Source organism: Salvia miltiorrhiza, chromosome 6 (genome assembly GCF_028751815.1).
Source record: "Salvia miltiorrhiza cultivar Shanhuang (shh) chromosome 6, IMPLAD_Smil_shh, whole genome shotgun sequence".
In the NCBI taxonomy this organism is placed as follows: Eukaryota; Viridiplantae; Streptophyta; class Magnoliopsida; order Lamiales; family Lamiaceae; genus Salvia; species Salvia miltiorrhiza.
In genome coordinates, this window is record NC_080392.1 from 34583024 (window position 1) to 34606598 (window position 23575).

Consider the following 23575-nt stretch of genomic DNA (forward strand, 5'->3'; position numbering starts at 1 on the left):
TTACATTACATATGCTATTTAACATGTTCATGCAGAGCATTGCACATGTCACCAGAGGGGGGAGTAGGGTGTATACCCGTAGTTCCCAATTTTCAAATTCAAAATACAAAACTGCTTTTTAGCAGGTCAAGGGAGAAACAAATACAAACTGCTTCTTAGCAGGTCAAAGGAAACAACAAACACAAAACCACTTTTCAGTAGGTCAAAAGGGAAAAGCAAACATCAGGGATCGGCGATTTTTCTTCCATGCGCCAACACTCCAGGTTCTTCCGCTCCGTTGGAACATCCCCACTTCTCAGATCTACTCCAGATCTACCCCATGCCTGCAGAATACCAAGAAAAACAACAAGTCAAAATGCCAAAAGGAAAGAATACGGAGGAAAAGACCAACCAACGTCCAGATCTCGGGAAACCGGTAATAATGCTCTCAAATACGGGAAGTCCGCTCCTTACAACCACAAAGCTAGAGATCTGCACTGGGAGCACAGAGGGAAAAGCAAAGCCTTCAAGGATGTGAATGTTCTGAAGGGAACTTCCCATACTTGAGTGCCTTATAACCAAGCTAGGGACGATACAGGGAAGGAGCTTTCTTCAGGAACCCTGGAGATAAAACCCTCAGGCGGGGGAGAGTCCTGCCTTTTCAGCCTCCAACACTGAGTACTTTCTTAGCAGGACTCACTCCCCCGACTGAGGGCGTTACAACCAAGATAAGAAGGCATCTTGAGCCAAAAAGACGGGAGATCTAGGGTTTGAGAGGAGAGCAGTTTGGGGCGGCGGAAAGGAAATAAGGGATTCTGAGCTAGGTCATGAAGGATGGAGGGGTATATATAGAGACGGTATTGGGCCTAAGAAAGGGGCCAAGGGGTAATGGGCTCACGCGAGTTTATGGGTCGGTGATGGAACAAGAAGTAATTGGGCCAACATGTTCATAACAGAGTATTGCACATGTCACCAGAGGGGGGAGTAGGGTGTATACCCGTAATCCCCAATTTTTAAATTCAAAAATGGTCTCGCAGCAGGTCAAGGGGAAAAGCAGAGGAATCATCCTGCAAATCAGAGGGAAGCACTCGTAAGCCGCAAAAGTTGGTTGTGCCATCCGGGCCTTCCATGCTCCGCGCAGAGGGAGGGAAGTTATCGTAAGCCGCGAAAGTTGGTTGTGCCATCCGGGCCTTCCATGCTCCGCGCAGAGGGTTACCACTTAATCGTAAGCCGCGAAAGTTGGTCGTGCCATCCGGGCCTTCCATGCTCCGCGCAGAGGTTGCACATAATCGTAAGCCACGAAAGTTGGTTGCACCCCCCCGGGTCCTCCATGCTCCGTGCAGAGGTTGCACTTAACCGTAAGCCACGGAAGTTGGTTGCACCCCCCGGGTTTTCCATGCTCCGTGCAGGGAGTTACTACTTAATCGTAAGCCGTGAAAGTTGGTCGTGTCATCCGGGCCTTCCATGCTCCGCGCAGAGGTTGCACATAATCGTAAGCCACGAAAGTTGGTTGCACCCCCCCGGGTCCTCCATGCTCCGTGCAGAGGTTGCACTTAACCGTAAGCCACGGAAGTTGGTTGCACCCCCCGGGTTTTCCATGCTCCATGCAGGAGGTTACTACTTAATCGTAAGCCGCGAAAGTTGGTCGTGCCATCCGGGCCTTCCATGCTCCGCGCAGAGGTTGCACATAATCGTAAGCTACGAAAGTTGGTTGCACCCCCCCGGGTCCTCCATGCTCCGTGCAGAGGTTGCACTTAACCGTAAGCCACGGAAGTTGGTCGCACCCCCCGGGTTTTCCATGCTCCGTGCAGGGGGTTACTATTTAATCGTAAGCCGCGAAAGTTGGTTGCACCCCCCGGGTCTTCCATGCTCCGCGCAGAGGGTTACTATTTAATCGTAAGCCGCGAAAGTTGGTCGTGCCATCCGGGCCTTCCATGCTCCGCGCAGAGGGTTACTATTTAATCGTAAGCCGCGAAAGTTGGTCGTGCCATCCGGGCCTTCCATGCTCCGCGCAGAGGGTTACCATTTAATCGTAAGCCGCGAAAGTTGGTCGTGCCATCCGGGCCTTCCATGCTCCGCGCAGAGGGTTACTATTTAATCGTAAGCCGCGAAAGTTGGTCGTGCCATCCGGGCCTTCCATGCTCCGCGCAGAGGGTTACTATTTAATCGTAAGCCGCGAAAGTTGGTTGCACCCCCCGGGTCTTCCATGCTCCGCGCAGAGGGTTACTATTTAATCGTAAGCCGCGAAAGTTGGTCGTGCCATCCGGGCCTTCCATGCTCCGCGCAGAGGGTTACTATTTAATCGTAAGCCGCGAAAGTTGGTCGTGCCATCCGGGCCTTCCATGCTCCGCGCAGAGGGTTACTATTTAATCGTAAGCCGCGAAAGTTGGTTGCACCCCCCGGGTCTTCCATGCTCCGCGCAGAGGGTTAATATTTAATCGTAAGCCGCGAAAGTTGGTTGCACCCCGCGGGTCCTCCATGCTCCGCGCAGAGGGTTACTATTTAATCGTAAGCCGCGAAAGTTGGTTGCACCCCCCGGGTCTTCCATGCTCCGCGCAGAGTGCTCAAGCTTGGATGGGAAGCAGCAAAGGAGTGCTTGGATGGGAAACAGGAAAGGAGCGCTTGGATGAAAAGTAATTACGAAATCTCTGGCAGAGAAGTCAACCAAATCCTCGTAAGAGGAGGCGGTGAGATCCCTATCAGAGAAATCAACCAAATCCTCGTAAGAGGAGGCGGCGAAATCTCTGGCAGAGAAGTCAACCAAATCCTCGCAAGAGAAGGCGGTGAAGTCCTTACTAGAAGAGTCAGCAAAATCCTCGCCAGAGGATTCGTCAAGATCCTCGCCAGAGGAATCACCAAAATCCTCACCAAAGGAGTCTGCCAAATCCTTGCCAGGGGAGTCTACTAAAGTCCTCGCCAGAGGAATCAGCGGAACCCCCAAAGCCGAAAGCAGAGAAATCTCGAATGAGAAAATCAAAGAAACATCGACAATAACCATGACGAGCCAAACCAAGCCAAATACAAATCCAACATGAACGAGCAACAAAACAACACAAAGAACAAAGAGAGAAAAGCAACGCAAGTAGGGAAGAAATTTCATAAAAACATGCCAAGGAGGCACAGCTGTACATCCAAAAACGAGAAGTAAGTACTAAGTTTGTACAAATTTAAGAGTTACAAAAATTTCCTTTGATAAAGTCAGGGGAGAAATGGGAAACATCAAGAGAGGGGAGCATAGGAATCTTCAGCAGGAGTAGAGGAAGCAGGAACAGAGGCAGAGGAGACCAGAGAAGGGGCACCACCCGTAGGGATCTGGCCAAAAGCAGCTCCCTCTGTAAACACTGGCAGCATGCCAGCTTCCTTCACCTCGGGGAGACGGACTCCCAAATCCAGCAGTTTCACAGCTTCTTGTACAAACGTTTTCTCATCTCGATACATGGTAAAAAGCTGATCCATTGCAGAAGAGGAGGAAGCGGAATCTTCAAAAACAGAGGCCGCCAAATCAGAGAGCAGAGGAGGCACCACGCCGTACTGAGAAAATTTTCGGGTGCTTTTGTTAGTGGGATCCCGCAGCCGGTTCACAAAGCCCGCCAGGGAAGCAGAGAAAGCAGGCATATACATTGGAGCGGAGGGCAATGAAGCAGACCCAACCCCAAAGGCGAAATAGGGAATGGCCCTCTCCAGCACTGGATACCACCATTCTAGTTTCCCCGGAGAATTCGCAGGGATCCCCATCAGCTTATTTATTTCCTCATCATTGAGGTTCTCCATCAAGGCATGCAGATCCAGGGTAGCGAGCTGTTCCGAGGTCGCCCCCGCCATCTCTAACGCCTTGGAGGCAGACTGCTGTATCACATAGGCAAAGAGGGGTCCGAAGTCCTCCAGGTACTCTTGAGTCTGCTTGAAGGCCGCCAAGGTGCCCTCCAGCATCAACCCCAGAAAGTGTTGACCCTGCGGAGACAAGAAATACTCCAGGCGTTGATCTCGAGCTCCCAAGACATAGGCACGGTTCTGCGCCTCCACGAGCATCTTCTTCCAACCACGCCGGGTCTCCTTGTAGGCTTCTTCATATCCCGCCTTAAACCTGGCCAGGTTTTCATGGCTTTCCTTGGTCGTCCTTGTCAGTTCAGAAACTAGGGAGGACTTCTCCACCTCTGCTTGGGACAACTGAGCCTTCAGCTCAGCAATCTCCGCTTCAGCCTTACTCAAACGCGCCACCACCCCGGCCACGTCGTCATCACGCTTAGCGATATCCGCTTGTTCCTTCTCTCTCTCTTTTTCTGACATGTCGTAGTCATGGATGCACTTAACAGCCCCCCACATCCGAGCCTCCACCTGCGAGAAAACAAAATGGGTTCCGACAGAACAATAAAAAGGTTAGTAACTTCGTTTTCTCTATAATAAAAGTATAAGAAGCAGGGTACCTGAAGAGCCAACTGGCACAGCTGAGTAGCTAAAGCCCCTCAGGTCAGCTTTTCCACTTTCTCCTGGTCCTTTGAGTGGACACGAGCTATCAAGGCATCAATCAACTCCTGCCCCGACAAACTCGAAATCGGCCCAGGAACAACATCCTCTGGTTCGTCAGCAGAGGGCACCACAGCTTTGCCCTTGCCCTTTCCCCCGGCAGAAGGGGGAACCTTAGAACCACCAGCAGACTTCTTCGCTGGCCCCTTGCCCTTTTCCATTGCAGACGAAAGGACCTTCGAACCACCAGCAGACTTCTTCGATGGTTCTTGAGACTTGCCGGCCTTCTTCAGGCTCTCTTGCTTCTCCTTCTCACCTACGGAAATCAGAGAACCTCTCTTCCTCTTCTTTGAAAGCTCGGTGAGGGTGACACCCGGGATCGAATCAGGCGAGGGAATTTCATCGGTAATGTCCACAATCTGGACATCTTCTTCACCGGCACCAGATTTATCACCAGTACTGGGGCGTCCACGCCTGTGAACAAGGCTACCCGCATCAACCTCCTCGGCATCAAATGTGCGGGAGACTCCCATATTTCCCTCTGGGACCTCTATCACAGGGGGAATGATGACCAGCTCGGCCCCAGCTGGTTGTTCTGAGGGAGCGGTTCGGGAAGCAGAATCCCCCGAGCCATGCTCCCCACTGGGAACAGGAGAAGCAACGATAGGCAAATTGTCCCCGCATTTCTTTCTCCAAGACATGTCTGCAAATCAAAATTCCACATCTTTAAAATCAGGGTAACAAAAGTTAATGTATTTTCTAATTCATATTCTTTACCTATTGATTTCTTGGGATATAGGGGAAACAGGCCATTGTATGCCAGAGCCGAATTGTTCTCAGCAAGGTATTTACAGTCTAAGGGCTGGGCTTTGTTCATAGCATTCAGATGGGCTATGACCCCCAAGTCAGAGATCGAGGGGGCTTCTAGGGAGGCTGGTCTATAAGTAGTCCGAGGATTATGCCATTCTAGTTCCCGAACATGATAATCACGCCAGGTGCCGAGAAGGGTGCGCACATAACAATAATAGCTCAAAAAGCCGCCATCAGAAGAATTTAGAGAGGAAAGAAAAGAAGTAGGATATCTTCGAAGACCCGCAAAGCTATACAAGGGATTGCCCTGCATACGAAGAGATTGGGTCTGACAGAACAGTTTGGCGGTGTCCTTAACACCGTGGGCTCGGCAAAGGATATGGAAGGCGTATAGTCTTCGGATGGCAGAGGGAGCGACTTGAAAAAAAGGGATACGAAAATGGTTGCAGACATCAACCAGAAGGGTAGGAGGAGGAAGCCTTAGGCCAGCGTCTATTTGGGCTTGCCAGATGACTATTACCCTGGGGTGGCGAAGGCTCTCGGGAGGTGTTGAACCTTTAGAGAAGGCCTCGAATTTTAAACCTTCGGGGTGTCGACATTTGCTCTCCAATTTCTTAACCGCCGCGACGCCAAGGAGGGATTCAGGAACACGCTTTGGGGGTTGGGGGGTCTTCTTACCCCTTTTCTTAGGCTGAGAAGAACTGGGGACAGTTTGAGAGTCATAAGAGGCAGAGGGGGAAGGGAAGTTATCAAGATCCTGGAGTTGGGGAGAGGAAGATGAAGAAGTTCGGGAAGAAGGAGAAGGCGAACGCGAGGGTTGAGGAGCGGAAGTGGAGGCCATCATCGGAAATGTCAATCCTAGGGTTTCTAGCACGCTCAGTCAGAGCACCAATAATTACACCACTACGCTACAACTAATCACAAGAATTGGGAGAGGAGGGTATGCGAATTACCTAGGTCAAATAAGGTTTGACTGTAAATACCGGAGCGGAAGGGTCGTTGAAGGTACGCCGGAACAGGAGGGAGAATCGCCGGAATTTGTAGATGAAGGAGTTCGAGAAAATCGGAGAAGAAGAATAGTGAAAAACGGGAGTTCGAATCGACTAAGTAAAAATGTACGCGGGCAACTACCAACATACGGGATGGACGACACGTGCCCTATGGAAATGAATCAACGGCTGAAAATCCCTACGGGGAGGCGAAAGGTTGCAAAGGTTAAAAAGTAACCTCGGGGTACGGGAAAAGCACTGTAGATCGGGCAGGCATTTAATGCAGGTGACATCATCCACGCGGGCGAATCCTCTGACTAGTTGCACTATGCTAGAGTGAACTAGCCAGACCAGGGGTGGGAGTAACAAAAACACCAAAGAGGATCAAGGAAAATAGCCTAGTGTTGGTCTTCACAATACTCCATTGGTTGAACGCGAAGAATATACGGTTCAACCAGACTAGAGGGGGGAGTGGTTGATGAGGAGTAATATGTGCAGAATAGGGAAAGGATACAGATCAGAGGAATCGACCTCATCAGTGGGACGAATATGACAAAATAAGTATACCCATCAGAGAAACCATCCTCACCAGAGGAGTCAAGCTGGTCAGAAGAATCATTCTTACCAGAGAAATTTCACCCACCAGAGAAGTCATCTTCGTCAGAGAAATCTACGCCACCAGAGAAATCACTCTTCGTCAGAGAAGTCTACGTCGCCAGAGAAGTCATCTTCGTCAGAGAAGTCATCTCCGTTGACGGAGTCACCAGAAATGCGGGAAACCTCCCGCGTAAAGACGGAATTCCTGATATGCCCTTCGATCACGCCAAATGCATGCGCTAGCACCGATTTTACTATTTTACCCTTCCATACACTCTATAAATAGAGCATGAGCTCGTGTCTTGTATTTACGCTATCATTCACTTTTGAATACAACAGTTATATTTTTCTCTCGTGCTCAATTCTCCGATCGTTACTTTGCTCTTTCCGATCATCCACACTAGGTATAGCTTACATTTTTCACTTGGTAGTTTAGGTGTTGGTTCCGTGAAATACCACACTCCCACAAGTTAGTATTTTGATCATTCTCCAATCTATCAAACTATGGACGAGATGATGTTTACAATTCAATTATAGTCTTTCAAACTCTATATGAAATGATGCTCATAAGTCAGTTATGGTCTTATGAGTATTTTGGCTCAAAACAATATGATGGTCACAAATTAGATGTGGTTTGTCATGTTCTAAACAAAATGATGTTCATAACTTGATTATGGCTTTTGAAACTTTAAATAAGATAATTCTTAGCACTCATCTCCAATCTTTCAAGTTCCAAATCAGTGATGCTTAGAACTCAGCTGTGGTCTATCAAACTATAGACGAGATGATGCTCACAAATCAGTTATGGCCTTTCAAGCTCCACACGAGATGATGCTCACAAGTCAGTTACGGTCTTTCAAGCTCCACACGAGATGATTCTCACAACTCTGTTATGGTCTTACGAGCTCCAAATGAGATGATGCTTACAAGTCAAGTTTTATCTTTTCAAGTTGCATATGAGATGATACTCATAAGCAAAATCTCATATAACAAGCTTCAGATAAGATAATGATTAAAGTTCGACGTACAAAAGTCAAATGTGATATTTCAAGCTATAGACAAGATAATGCTCAAAAGTTTTGTAAGATTCGAATGAGATGATGTTCATATATAAAATGTGATCTTAAATTTTGTCTATCAATTTATATAAATTACACTCCTATAAAATTAGTAAATCTTTCCTGTATACGATTAACAAAAAATACGATGTGTCAATCCTTCATTATATTTTATGTCAAATAAAGCTAAATCTTTTTCTTATTACTTTCCTAAAATCTCCAACCTCACATCAACTTTTTATGAAATTTTCATCAAATAAAAATTTATATAAAAATGCAATCTATTTTAACTTTCAACAAAAAAACTAACATATAAGGGTGCGTTTACTTTGATGGATGAATTTATCCATGAAAAAAGATGGATAATTTATGTCTTTAAATGTCTCATTTATTCTCCCACATTTTACACAAAAGATCAGTTCACTATTTTTCCTTCCTTATTTTCACTTCAAGGATGGATAATATAATCTCTCCATTTTCGGTGTGATAATGTTATCCATCTTTGAAGTGAAAATAATGAAGAAAAAATGATGCGCTTATCTTTTATGTAAAACGTGGGAAAAGAAAAGAGATATTTAAAGACATAAATTTTTGTTATCTATTCTTTTCCATTGATAAATTTATCCATCAAAGTAAACGTATTCTAACAAGCAAAAATGCTTGAACTGTACCAGCAATTTGTTTTGATCAAATAAAATTAAAATTTAAAAATAATTTATATAAAGATCATTTTATATGCTATAATAAAAAAATAATATACAATAATAATAAAAAATAATGTACAATAATAATTATAATATAAAGTGGTTTCCCGTCGAATTTCGACGGGTTACGCACTAGTTTTGTAAGAAGTGAAGCAAAAACAGAGCCATGTTTTCCACTTTCACTTATTGGGACGAACACAATCAAAATTGAGATTTCTTCTAATTGCTAGTATTGGCTCACTCTTATTAATTATTTTGATTAAACAGTTGACCTCACTCTTAATTACATAGAGGAGTTACTTTCACAAATGCCCCGAATAGACAACTCCATTTAATTTCTAATACATCGCAAATACTACAGCTTTTATGGATTGTTAATTTGGCTTGCAAGAAGCAGATTCCTCTTATCTATTGTTCCGTAAATAATCAGGAAACTGAAATTTTGAAACCCTAATATCATCACAAACTAGCAAACACACGAACGAAATCGCAAATTCGGAAAATACCAGAATAATGAGTGCAATAGACAAGTATGGAGGAGCGAATCGCCGGTCACACTACCTCAAAAATGGATGCCTGAAACAAATCGACAATTTCCTACGTCTTCCATGGTGAGTTGAGAGAATCGCCAAAGAAATGGATGCTAGATTTGGGGATGGAAATAGCGAGAAATCTGGGGGTTTTGTGGTAGGACAAAATTGTCAAATTGTAGATGTGTTAAGGGCAAAATTGGAAGATCAAGAAAATAGATATTATGGAAAAATTTTATCACATCTATAAGTCATGATAATATTATCATGATTTGGGATGAAAATGTGGGAAAAATGGCTGCTCAAGAAAATTTTCCCTCCCGCCCGAGGAAAGTTTACTAACAAAAAGAATACATAAAAAAAATGAAAAATGAGGGAAATTATTTGTTTTTCACCATTTTTCCACAAAGAGAACGGAGCCTTTGTTGAAAGTTCATACTCAAGAAAACCATGTGTGTTTTGATACATCACTTCTTTTCTATATATGAAAATGGAATTTCAATTTCAGCTCTATCCTTTTTTTATGAAGCTCGGACTATGGATTACGATTTATTTTCTCCACTACTTGCACTTTGTTTCAATTTCAACATTATCCATTGTTAATAGGTGAGTGATCGAGTAAAGCCGAATACTATCTTGTTCAAATTTGATTCGTTTATTATCGAATTGAATAATTTTCTGCTTAAGAATTCGTTCAAGCTTAAATTAATCAGCATAAACTCTTTAAATTGAAATTATTTTATTCATAATAACATAATATATTCATTCTTTTTAAGTAACAAAATTTGTCAGAGATTTGTAGAAATATAAATTGTATCTAATTAATAATTTTATATTTTTAAGTTAAATTATTTAACGAGTTTACTTATATAATCAATTTATTGAGATGAACACTGCGATTTCTTTACCCTCCTAATCATTAATCACACGACCTAAAAAAATTATTCAAACAAAAGATATCGATTTTTGATAAATTAAAAAATTACATCTTGTAAACCTTACATCCCAAAGGATTGAGGAGCAGGATTTTAAGTAAGAATTTCAGAGTGTTGTTGATCACTGAGAAGATTATTGGGAGGAGAGAGTGTCAATTCTTTCCCCAGTGGGAGAGGAAGCCCAGAATCCAAGTTCAAAAATTTCCACCACTGAAGCAAGCGGCTTTTTTCGAATCATGGCGGAGGCGCCGCAGCCGATGACCCATCAATTAATGTGGAATTCCGGCGAGGAGTCATCGTCATCGGCAGCTACGCTGCTGGTTCGGCATCTCCCGGAGGCCATTCCTCACGATACTCTTACCCGACTCTTTTCTCACTACGGCGCCTCTTCTGTCCGCCCCTTTTCTCATGGACGGTGGGTTGCCTTTCTGTGTATTCTCTTCAGCTTAGCATTCAATCTATTGGTGGTTGAATGCTTCTCGCTCTATTTTGTATCGCAATTTGAAATTGATGCTGTTTTCGCTCTTCTTCTCCTTTTATTTTAGTTTGCAAACTCTCTTTTGGGATTTTTATTTACTTTTCAACTCAAAACTGTGCATCATTCTTGTGCGTAGGGTGAAAAATTGCGCTTTTGTTGATTTCAAGGATGGAATGTCAGCATACCAAGCCCAGAAGCAGCTACATGGGTATTTCATAATTCATAATCATCTCATTAATTTCGGCTAGTGTGATTCATATCCCAAATTGTATTTATTGGTCTCAGGTTACGATTTCTTGGTAAAGTCATGTCTGTAGAGAGAGCTAGTAAAGTTGTTGAGGGGACTAAGCAACAAGATAATGAAAGAGAGGTTAGGAAGGATGCTTCCTCTATGGTGAAAGATGCTTCTGCTCCTAGCCATCACTATACCGGGAGTATTTCACATGCTAGCGAACCAATTGCACAAAAACTCGGTATCGAATATCCATTTCCACCCCACCTTGAGTATGTTTTACTCTCTGTGCTTTTGGGAGTTATGGTTTTTGTCCTTTTTCATATTGATTCTGCCGTTCTTTCTTCAACTTCTAGCTGAATTCTGTTTTCATATTTTAGGACTATATAGTCTGGCTTTGTTTGCATGCCTCTAATTTCTGGAAGGTGTTTGGTTTGCTTGAAGCAGTCTTTACTGAATATGCCATCCATGTCTTTGTAGCAGCCTACAGCCTACTGACTAGTTCAAACAACCAATTTCTGATACAGATATGCATATCCACCACCTGACGGTAACATCCTCACAAACATTGTAAATGCTCTTATTGCAGTTCCCCGATTTTACACTCAGGTCGGTGTAATTTTTTGCCTCTCTATCTCTCTCATGTACAGCACCAGATATTTATAACATCTTCTTTTCTATATATTCCGGAATACAGGTTTTACATTTGATGAACAAAATGAATATTCCCGCTCCATTCCGGAAGGCATTACCTACTCCACCTCTTCCAGAATTTCCATCAGCACCACCACCTCCTCCTCCACCACCCATGGAGTCTAACATGGAATATTTGTCTAGTAGTGAGTCAGAAATGGAGTCTTCAGATGAGGTGATCCTATGGCTATTGCTTTTACCTCGTATACTCATCTTCTTAGTACAGGGTCATAACTGAAAGTTCAACTCAAGGACATTGTCCTGTTATGAGGTCTCCTCTGTGTGAGTAGACTAGAGAGTGAATTTTGATTGAGAATCGATAGACAAGTATATGCATTATATAATTATTTTTAATAACTACATTTTGGTTTTAATGCATTTTTATGCTTTCTGAACTTGGGATGTCTGCTGACCTGTTCTCTGCCAACTTTTTACTATTTAGACTTCTTTAGGCAATGTTTTTAGCAGTCTGTGGTGTAACATGCAAATTATTTAATCCTTCACATATGGTTTAGGAAGTCGGACGAGAGGCTAGACCTAATCGAAAGCGTGCCAGGCGACAAGCAATTGTTGGACCTGCTGTTGACAAGGATGTGGCTCATGAGGCTGTTGGATTGAAAGAAGTTGCATTAGTTCCCAAGGAGAAGCCTATAATAAAAAAGAAAAACCCTGTGTTGCAGGTTGCAACTTGCAACCATTGATCTCTGGTATAATGTATTCGAGACTTATTCCCCTTTGCAAAGGCTTATATTGTAGTGGTTTTAACATGCTTGGCAGATAAGAATAACACAGAAGCAGAATCAACCTGAGCTACAGGAATATGACTCTGCAAAGGAGTTGCAAGAACCAATCCCTGAATCTTCTGCTCGGGAAACTTTTGCAACTTTAGAGGAACTAAATAGTGGAAAATTGCCTCCAGAGGAAATCTTGTCACTCCCAAAATTTAAGGTATTATATCCTTCATTACTTTCCTTCTACTGTCTTACTTCTCCAGAACCGTACAGGCCATCAAATCTATCTCTACGACGAATCCTAAAATCTTTTAGAAAAATGGCTACATGAATGCAATATGCAAAGGACTTTTTTATATAATCCTGCAAAAAGTCTGAACTGTTTGTGGAGACTGGAGGAATAAATAGGTTATATGTGCTTGTGCTTTGCCAGTATTACCAATAATTGTTCATTGGGTAGTTCAAATTGCACGTGAACGAGCACTTGCTTTCTCATACTTGACATCTATTGACTCCAATGAACAGAATTATACTGCTGGTGATCCTACTCCTGTGTTGTACATCAAGAACTTGGCCAAAGATGTGGTTGTTGATGACTTCTACTTTATATTTGGTTAGTTTAGTCTGTCTCCTTGCTCCTTTCATTATACTTCCGTAATAGCAGTGACACTATTCTGTGCTCAACAACTCTATCCATAAACGTGAGTCAATACATGTCTTTTCTCCTCAAGCAGTTACTGCAGTTTGAACTCACTCTGTTGCAGGATCATTTTTCGGGAGCGTTGATGCTGCCAAGTCCAATCTTATTGTGAAGTTAATGCAGGTGAGATATATTAGTGAATACATACAAATACAAGATCTCACTCTCCTATGCATTTACATGCATCTGAATTGAAAGTGGTGTTGTTTTAGGAAGGAAGAATGAGGGGCCAAGCTTTCATCACATTCCCAACAGTCGAGCTTGCTCGAAATGCTCTGGTATGTTTTCCCGGCATTGCTTCCTTTCTTCTGTGATTTGGTTTTACGCATACTGAGCCGTGACTGGGGGAAAGTGCAGAGCGCGGTAAATGGTTACGTATTTAAAGGAAAGGCAGTGGTGATTCAATTTGGGAGGAGTCCGGCCGCTGCTGCTAAACTCAGCTAGTGTTTGGGTTTGGTTTTTGTAGTTGATAGTTTGAATTTGGATTGAGCATAGCAGTTTTTGTTACTAGCTATGTATATATAGATTGATTGTCTGCAATGAACAGTATTTGATCTTCTCAATCTGCATTTTTATGTTTTGTTTTGGGATAATTGCCCCTAAATACATTACATTTCCTTATTTTCTAAAATTGCACGCTACCTTTAAAATCCGCCTCATAATACATAATCTTTTTTTTTTGAAATTGTACATGGTTAGCCAACCACCAAACGTGAAAATGACGTGGACGTTGGAAACGTCACATATACATCCCGAAAATAAAAATTAAAAATTAAAAATTAATTGATGTGGCAGTCATGTAGAAAATTACACTTTTTTACCCTATTAAATTCTAATTTTTCATATTTTAGGCCAAACCCACTTATTTCCCTAAATTTAAAATCCGCCACATCAGATTACACAATTCAATCATGGGAATTGCCTCTCCTCATCTTGTTCGTGTGCTGGAGTCGTGCCAAAGGAACGAGCCTCTGCAAATGAACTCTGATGTGCCGTCGAACCCAGATTAGGGCAGATTGAAGTGGAACGAGCCTCTCCCCGTCGCAGAATTGAAGTGTAATCTCAGTTAGAGAAGTTTAGGGCAATTTCCACAATTGAATTGTGTAATTTGATGTGGGCAGATTTTAAATTTAGGGAAACAAGTGGGTTTGATCTAAAATGTGAAAAATTAGAATTTAATAGGAACCAAAAAAGTGTAATTTCCTGCATGGCTGCCACATCAAATTTTTTTTTTCGGCGTGTATATGTGGCGTTTCTGGCGTCCACATCATTTTCACGTTTGGTGGTTGGCTGACCATGTGCAATTTCAAAAAAAAATGTTATGTATTATGAGGCGGATTTTAAAGGTAATGTGTAATTCCAGAAAATGGGGAAAGATAATGTATTTAGGGGCAATTACCCCTTTTGTTTTTGTTTCAAGGATGTGCCTTTTTTTTTTGAAAATTTAGAAAACGTAATATATTTACTTCAGTTTGTCAGTTCTATAAGGGGTGCATTTACTTTGAAGATAAATTTATCATGAGAAATAAGAGGAATAACAAAAATATTTCTTTTTTTTTCATATTTTATACAAAAGAGAAATTTGTTATTTTTCCGTTCTTATTTTCACTTTAATGAGCAAAAATGGAGGGATACTATTATCCCTCTTTGAAGTGAAAAAAGAAAGAAAAAATGGTGAACTTATTTTTTGTATAAAATATGAGAAAAAAATGAGATATTTAAATACATAATTTTTTATTTTTTTTTTAGACAAAATGCATAAATTTTTATTCTCCCTTCTTTTTCCATCATAAACTTATTCATCAAAGTAAACATACCCTTGTTGGGGATAGATTCAACAACTACGGATAAGGACGTCGGGGTCGTCCGGTACGATGGCCACTAGCAACCTGAAACACGAACAATGTTAGAGCCCTTCTTAGAGCACCGGTGGGAGTGTCGATGGAAGGGCCTCCGACGCTCAAGTCAGTAAACAATATTAAGAAATATCATATTGAAAGTAAAAGAAAGAGTAAATCGGGTTGATCTGGTCGACAAGGTTGAAGGGCGATTGAGCAATGAGCTGGGGCCGTCGGGTCGTCCCGGCTGATCTGGTCATCGGAAAACCTAAGGTTGAAAGCATGGAGACATAACAGTGCGAGTGGGGAAAGAAGGTGGAGATAACATGTTGAAGTGTGAATTATTGGATGCGTCTATTGACCTAATTGATCTTTATTTATATCGTGATAGCCTGACGGCTAGGGTTTTACTGACACGTCTTCCTCAATCCTAGTTATTCCGATATTTGTGAAGTCGATATCCCTAATTAGTTTCTGTCTTCTTCCTCAAATCGCTGCCCTCTCTAGAATTTGGGTCGATGAGCCTTAATGATCTTGCATTCGGAATTGACCTGATGACCTAGCATGTGGGCCAATTTAATTGAAATTAATTTGACCTTTTTAATTGAACTAGCTAATGGGCCACAAATATTTATTAAAATAGTTATACGAAATTTGCCCACTACAACCCTAACAAATAAAGTTAATCATATATAATATTTATTATTATTAATTCAATTATTATTAAGCAAAGTGATAATTTAGAGGGATTGACACAAAAATATATTTGTCAAGTGAAGTTAGTTTTCACTTGCCACTTTGCCAGCTAGTCGAGATCAAATAATTAACAATTAGCTTTATTTAAATTTTCAATTTTACTGAAATGGAAGATTTTTTGTTGGGCAAATGGTTTTTAATACCCACTTCTATAATACATCTATCAAATATACCCACCTATATAAAACATCTATGAAAAATACCCACTTCATAGTGAAATACCATTCCTACCCTTATACTATATCTCTCTTAATACTTTATCTTATACATTAATCCGCGCTTTCAAAATTGGTATCAGAGCGGGTTTTTATAGAGGAATTATATTATATTTAATTTATTTTATAATTAACCTATATGGGAGGAGACTCCATTAGAATTTGAATGGATTCGGACGAGTGTCCGAGATGTCTTGTATATAGGATATCTTTCCAATATTTGGAAAGAGAGACTAATCGCCTACTAGGCGAATTATGATGGTATTGGCGATCCCTTATGATCATATTACCGAGGACGAGGAGACTGTTCGTGAGAATATTACGAACGTCCAGGGATATCTTGATGCCCTACTGGAGAATGCCGAAGCCAAATCGGCAAACAGACGAGCCAGAGTCAACCTCATCAATTACATAATTGATGGAACCGAAGGACAAAGCAGGAGTAGCTTATCTAAGCTACCAAAAGATCGAGCCAAACTCTTCCGACAACGTCAACTTGCGGGAGATCCAGAGAACGGTGGAATACTATGGCATCAAGCTATACAATCTACCGGTGGAGATAAAGCAGATATCACTCAAACAAGAGGAAATCTTAAACCTCTTGCATGATATCCAGAAAATAGTGGAGGACATCGAACGACGAAAACCATGTTCCAGAAAAATTCGGAATAAATGGTCCAAAGACCCGACGTATCCACTACCACTTGATGCAGCACCCAAAGAGTTGCGGCCAGAGGACATAATCCGAATCGTGAAAGGGAAACAACATGAATAACCTTGATCGAATCGGATTAGAAGATCTACAAGAGTTAGCAGAATCATTTGCTAACTTAAATATGGTGGATCTAAAGATGAACCAAGAAGGAGAGGTGCCCAAAACGGAGCATCCACAAGCAGAGTCGTCTAAAAGAGATGGGGCTCAAGAAGATTCGAGCCAATATCAATGAACCAGACGACGCCGGCCTCAGATGCGGGATACTCCTGTAGGAAAGGCCACACTTGAACCAATCCATCCCTATGGATTGATTCTCAACCTCGATGAAGCCAGTTTCAAAGATTGGGAAGGTCTCATCGATGAATGGGCTTCAGCAATGAAGATCGTGATTGCCACGATAGAATATGACAAAGAAGAATTTGTCAAAATCTTCGAGGCAAGTTTTGCCGGAATGGCAAAACAATTCTGGGATAAAGCGGCAACAAATGAGAAGAATGAGTTGTTCACCAAAACATCAGTCTCTGAAATCCTTGAATTGGCCACCCAACAGATTAAGATCCATTTTCTTGGAATGGGTTTTTTCGAAGGATCAGCAGAGGAGAAGCGCAAAAAATATCGACAGGCACTTTACAATCTGAGATTGGCTGTGCTAGAGCTAAAAGCTCTCGATGAATTTCTGCGCATGTACGCCCTACATGTCCATATGGGGGTCGTTGATGATCAGACTGCCAAGGACCTCTTTTTCACAAAGTTTTCGAATCCATGGAGGGGGATGCTCATCAACGAGTACGTATCACCGGGAGAATATCCACTTGATAGTGCATCAAGAAGGATGTTATATGTCCACAGGAAGCTGTCCGAATGGTGCCAAAAGGCGGCGGACCAGAGAAATCTCAAGAAATTGAGAAGACTCAATAAAAGATCTCCATTGATGTGCGCCAACATTGATCTTCCAACAGAGATTGGAGCTGAGTTGCTGTATCAACGGAAGAGCAGAAAGAAACATAGGTACCAACCCTATGAAAGAAGATCAAGGAGAAGTTCTTGGAAGCCAAGAACTATGTGGACCAAACAGAAGGCACGCTCCTACAAATCAGGCCAACGGAGCAGACCATCAAGGAGCCGGTTCTCATCCCAAAAAGAATCTCGGCGAGAAAAACTTTCAGGCGTACCCAAGCCAAAACAAATGAAAGTTTCAAAGATTGCAACTGCTGGACGTGCGGTGCAAAGGGGCATATTTCTACCAATTGCCCAAATAACGAGAAAAGAGGGGTAAGAAAATTCAAATCCACACCGGATATCGAAGACGCTCTCTATCACCAGGAATTGATACCTGTGTATCAGTTTGAAGATATATCCTCTGACGAGAGTATATACGAATAGGAAGAAGTCTTTAGCTCTGAAGATTTGAATTTGACCGATGGATCAACCGGAGACGAGTCAGACTAAAGAAGAGAACGAGGTTTTCCACACTCAGAAGGAGGATCAGAAAGGATTTACCAGCCATTTTCTGATTCCACAAGAAGAGGTGGTGAAGAAGCTCGTGAAAAAACTCAAGAAGAAAACCGAGGAGGTACAAACATACCAAGGGTTTTCAAGCGGGAGAATGAATCAAGTTCTACACAGCTTGAGTCCATTCAAAAGGAGGCATCATGTCTATTTCGGCGTTACCAGTCGAGAATTGGCGCTTCCAATCGAGATTACAAGCAACCAGGTGGAGATCCAACTTGTTCCAGCTGAAGATATACGGCGGGATCTCACAAAAATGAAGCCAGAAGTCGCCAGTACGATGAAATGGATTCATATTGGAGCAATTCAGTTGGTAATCAAATCTGCCCTGTCACCTGGAACAGATATACCGATTGATGTTGCACTCTGCGACAAGAGGATCAGGGATGCAAAATATGCAATTCTGGGAGCTTTCTCAGGCAATCTTTATGCCAAGAAAATTATAACCGAGTTATATCCACAAATCGCTTATAATCTACAGGATTCATCCTTCAGCCGAGCTCTGACACTCTATCAGGACTACAAGAGGAAGGATCTTATGACGGGAGGAAATAGGCCATACTCGCTTACATATCAAGTATCGTATGCCCTATCGAATTCCCACCACACAGAATTATTTCTGGGAAAGGAATTTATTGAGATACCAGAAATATTCAAAGAAGTAGCCAAGGCAGTCAATCCGAACCGAGTGGAAATTCCCCAGATTAGGGAAATCGATATCGAAGTAGGAGACAAGCAGGTGCTAAACCACGATCAAAGTCTCAGATTGGGAGCACCAAGGCTATCATTCCACGGAAATAGGCTAACGTCAGGGCCTATAACAAGGAGTTTTTCTCATTCCTATGAGAGAAGAGCGATTCAGGAAACACCAGCTCCAGACATGAGAGTTAATAGGGGTGAGCAAAAAATCCGAAACCGAATAACCGAACCGATCCAAACCGAAAATTTAAAATATGGTTCGGTTTTTCGGTTCGGTTCTATTTTTTTTCATAAAATTTCGGTTTTTCGGTTCGGTTCGGTTCGGATTTTTTAAAACCGAACAAAACCGAAAAACCGAATTATATTTATAATATATATATAAATATATATATATATATATAATATTTTAATTATAATTTTATAATATCTAACTTCTAATATTTTTTAATTTTATAGTTTTTTTTTTTGGAATTTTTGGTTTTTTTTCCGAAAATTTCGGTTTTTTCGGTTTTTTTTCGAAAATTTCGGTTTTCTTCGGATTAATTCGGTTTTTTCGGTTCGGTTCGGTTTTAATTATAAAAATTTCGGTTAATTCGGTTCGGTTTGTTCGGTTAATTCGGTTCGGTTCGGTTTTTTTTTAAACCGAACTAAAATATGGTTTGGTTTGATTTTAGCAAAAACCGAACCATATAACCGAATGCTCACCCCTAAGAGTTAAGCTCAAATGTCCCGAAGGATGGAGAAGAGTTTCCACAAGATTTGATACAACCAACAAGAAAACACAGTTTTCTTGCGACACGTTGTATTATTTGGCGAATCCAGAGAGCAACCGATATATCGGAATACTGAAGGTCGGCGGTTTTGAAATCCAAGTCGAAGGCCAAGCCGGACAAGAAGCTGATGTCCTAATCTTAGGACGCAATTTCCTTGACAGATATACACCATGGTCATGGAAAGAAAGAGGAATGGAGATCACAATCGGCAACAAAAAAGTGATGATCCAATGACAAGTCCATTCTCGATTTACATCTCGGTAGGGATGTTATACGAGGAATTCAAAGCAGAATATTTTGCTGCTTACGTGGATTCAGGAGGAGGAATTTGCACAGCAAAACGAGGAGTTTTCCCAGAAGGAGTCGAAGAAAAACTACCTCGAATTGCAGGACGCGATTTCTCCAATAAGATTTTGCTCCTATCAAAAGGAGTAAAACAGACAGAAATATTGATCGGTCGAGCTGGACAAACACCTTGGTACAAGGTCAAGACTCCACCAATCTATTTCCATGATACCGGAGCAGATATATTATTCGAAAATAATTTTCTGCAAACCTTCAAGCGATACACACAAGACAATGAGGCAAGGAGGCTAGTGTTCACAACCAATTGTGACCACAAGATCATTGTGCAAAGGCTCGAAGGAGCTTTTAATCGCTCGATGCCATTAAAATTCCGCAGCAAGCGTGGTGATGATGGCAGACTCCGGAGACCACAAATGAAGGATCAACGGAGATTCAGTGATGTTCTGCTCAAATGCAGAATTGAGGGATTCCCAGACCTCTCCAAGGAGGAAATACAAATCCTCAAAGTCTCCTTGATATCACATAAAGATATTAAGGAAGAAGAACAGGTGTCCATAGCTGACGTCAAAAGGAGGATCCAGAAGTGTTACCACGAGAATCCTTTGGCATGGTGGGACAAGAACCAGCTCGAAGCTTCCTTGAAAGTTAAAACTGGAAAGGAGCATGAGTTCGTAAGGTTCAGACCTATCCTGATGAAACACTCAAGATCAACATGATATGAGGAGTATAATCAAGGAGCACCTTGATTTGAAGCTGATCGAACAAGGAAGATCACCCTACAGCAGTCCAGGATTTCTGGTGAGAAATCATGGGGAGATCAAGCGAGGAAAGCCAAGATTGGTCATTAATTACAAAGGGATTAATGATATTCTTGAGTTTGACGGATATTTCATCCCGAGCAGAGAACACCTTATCAACTGCATCAGACGTGCAAAGGTATTCTCAAAGTTCGATTGCAAATCAGGATTTTACCAGATTCGCATGGAGGAAGGGAGTAAGAAGTTTACACTCCACAAGGACATTATGTCTGGAATGTCATGCCAATGGGGTTAGCCAACGCGCCTCAGATATTCCAAAGAAAGATGGATAATCTCTTCAAGGATTATTCTTCGTTTATGTTTGTTTATATTGATGACATTCTTATTGCATCAAAGAACATTCATGAACATGTCAGACATCTGGAGATCTTTGCGGATGTTTGTCAACAAGAAGGATTAGTGCTGTCTGAAAATAAGGCAGTCATAGCCACCCAGAAGATGGAGTTTCTGGGGATTGAGATCGATGAATCTGGAATAATTCTACAATACCATATTGTGGAAAATGTCCAGAATTTCCCGGAGGATCTCAAGGAAAAGAAGCAGCTCCAAAACTTTCTCGGAGTTGTTAACTTTGCAGGAATGTTTATTAAGAATCTTGCAGAGCAAAGGAAAATCTTCAGTCCACTACTGAAGAAAGATGTTCCATTCATATGGAAGGATGAGCATCGGGAGGGTATGAAGAAGTTGAACGAGATTTGCAAAAATCTCCCAAAACTTTCAATACCACAAGACGAGGATGACCTGGTCCTCTACACCGACGCGAGTGATTTCTGGTGGGCAGCCGTGCTCACAAAGATCACCCCTTATGGAGAAGAACCATGCAGATACTGTAGCGGTCTCTTTTCCGACAGTGAAGCTGTGCGATGGCACATCAACGAGAAGGAGTTCTATGCAGTTAGAAAGGCGTTTAAAAAATGGTCGTTGTTTCTACTTGCAAAGAAATTTATTTTGAAAGTCAATAACAATAATGTTAAGGCTTTCTTAACCAAGAAAATAGAATCTAAACCTGAAAAGGCTAGATTACTTAGATGGCAAGCTTAATGTCAATATTATGATTTTGATATTGTCATTTTGAAATCTGATGAAAATGTCCTTGCAGATTTCTTAACAAGGGATGGAGCCAACTGAGGTTGACACCATCATGGATAACCAGAGGCAGCTCCTGGAAAACCTGGAGATGCTACAACAAGAATGGCAAGAGTACTTACTCCATGCCAAACAAGCGGGAAGGATACAATCGGATGATGAATCCAAAGTGTCTAACCGTATACGAGAATGTCTCAAAAAGATGATAAGTTTTAATGAGGCAACCCACAAGCCGCTCCTGCGCAGGATCATGGCCCCCATGATCGAAGCAGGCATTACCGTACCGGCCGGATTACCGGTAGCAGGGGATTCAAGTACCCCTAGCACAAGTTCTGAGGCTAAGGTGTCAAAACTGGATCCTCGAGAAAAAGATGTTGCTAAGGCTTCACTGCCCGAACCAATATGTCAACCCTCCACCTCTGGGGTAAAAGAGGGAGAGATCAGTCTTAGGCCAATGACAGGCAAATCTAAGATTGATATTAATATTATTGAAATATCTCATGTTTGGCAGATGTACCAGTCCAGATGGGAGAAGATCAATACCAGAAAAGGTATCAATCTGAGATACAGCCGAGTTGATGTTAAAGGAAAATATCCTCGTGTTTGGATGACCACCGGAGCCAATCCTCAGGAGGTCAAGGAATGGTATGAATTTGGGGCACTAGCCTCAGTTTATACTATATCACTAGCATTCAGCGAAATCAAGGGTCTACCAAGGTGGATCCAAGAAACAGTCTATGATGCTTGGTCGAACAATCCGTCTCTAAACAGAGGAGACGTTCTGGTGTTATATTTTCTCAGTGCAGCTCCAGAACTAGCAGGCTAAGGGAATCATGAAGCTTTTCATTTCATTAAGCTTCGGAGACCCGACACGGAGGCCTTAAACAGAATTAAGGCACCAGATCACCAGATCTCCATCGTCACCACTTTTACAGAGGATCAAATCTCCACAAGACGTGCATGGGGACTATGGGTCTGTCTCACGGAGATGGACAAAGTAAAGTACCAATTCAAGTTCTCTCATAATGCAGGACTTGGATCGTTCCTGTTAAATACTATGACAGGGAAAACCACGAGCTTCGCGAAGAAGGCCTTCGAAGAAAAAAGGCACTCTCTGGCGCAACAAGGTGGCGGGAAGCAAAGAAACCTGTCACAAGTTCTGCAACATGGCCCATCTAGGCCATTAGATAGATCATATCTGCGCGGAATGTCCCACGCAGAAGGAACCGGAGTTCGGAAAGGGCTTCTTCCCAAAGCCTAACAAGAAGAAGTTCCGGTCCGACGAATATGAGGAGCACAAGACTCCACATGAATGAGCACCGCGGGCACCAAAAAAGTAAAGGGCCCGACAAAGAAAATGGAGTCATGTGACTCAGGACAGGAGGACCACCCACTAAAAGAAAAACGACGAAAGTGGGTGGATAATAATGCGGACCAACTACCCACTGATCAAGGTGGGTAATTCTACAGGAGTTCCACTCATCAAAAGAAGACAAATGATGGTGGAAAAGTTGCAGGCCCCTCACAGCATTATCAGCTGAAGTATGGGACCAAGAAAGCACCACTCACCGAAAGCAGGAAACAAAGCTGAGTGGAAGAAAAAGTAGCTGGACCTCACCAACCATTATCACAAAAGATAAAAGGAAGGTGCAGCCCCATGTGAAGGCACTAACTGGTGTCGGCAATCATGGCCGACAAAAGAAGGTAGCCGTCACTATCTAAGTTAGCTGGCCACGAAGAAAGAATCCGAGGCCAACCACCAAGCAATTATAGAGGGTCTCAAACCTCTATATAAACCCGAGCTCTGGAGAGGAAGAGATCATCGAAAAATTCACAACTCTTTCACACACCACACTCTCTCTCTAGAAAATTATCTTTGTAATTTTAAATTTATGTTTTCAAAGTTTTTCATTTTTTAGTTTTAGTTTTTTTTAATTTTATGTATACAAGTATTAGCTAC

General features: G+C 42.1%; 1 protein-coding gene across 1 annotated transcript; it reads left to right on the forward strand.

Moving 5' to 3' along the window:
* Positions 1-10028: 10028 nt before the first annotated feature.
* Positions 10029-13463, forward strand: LOC130989193 (U11/U12 small nuclear ribonucleoprotein 65 kDa protein). The gene is made up of 11 exons (XM_057913131.1): positions 10029-10481; positions 10681-10752; positions 10830-11048; positions 11304-11385; positions 11474-11644; positions 11985-12149; positions 12247-12417; positions 12726-12813; positions 12965-13023; positions 13113-13178; positions 13258-13463. The coding sequence occupies exons 1-11, from the start codon at positions 10303-10305 to the stop codon at positions 13342-13344; spliced, it is 1359 nt and encodes a 452-aa protein (XP_057769114.1). The 5' UTR covers positions 10029-10302; the 3' UTR covers positions 13345-13463.
* Positions 13464-23575: the final 10112 nt, after the last annotated feature.

Excerpts from the sequence above, each read along its gene's own strand:
- LOC130989193 (XM_057913131.1), top strand. The coding sequence starts at position 10,303 with ATGGCGGAGGCGCCGCAGCCGATGACCCATCAATTAATGTGGAATTCC. Across the intron at positions 10,753-10,829 it reads GCCCAGAAGCAGCTACATGG|GTTACGATTTCTTGGTAAAG; the intron begins GTATTTCATAAT and ends TATTGGTCTCAG. Across the intron at positions 13,024-13,112 it reads TTATTGTGAAGTTAATGCAG|GAAGGAAGAATGAGGGGCCA; the intron begins GTGAGATATATT and ends GTGTTGTTTTAG.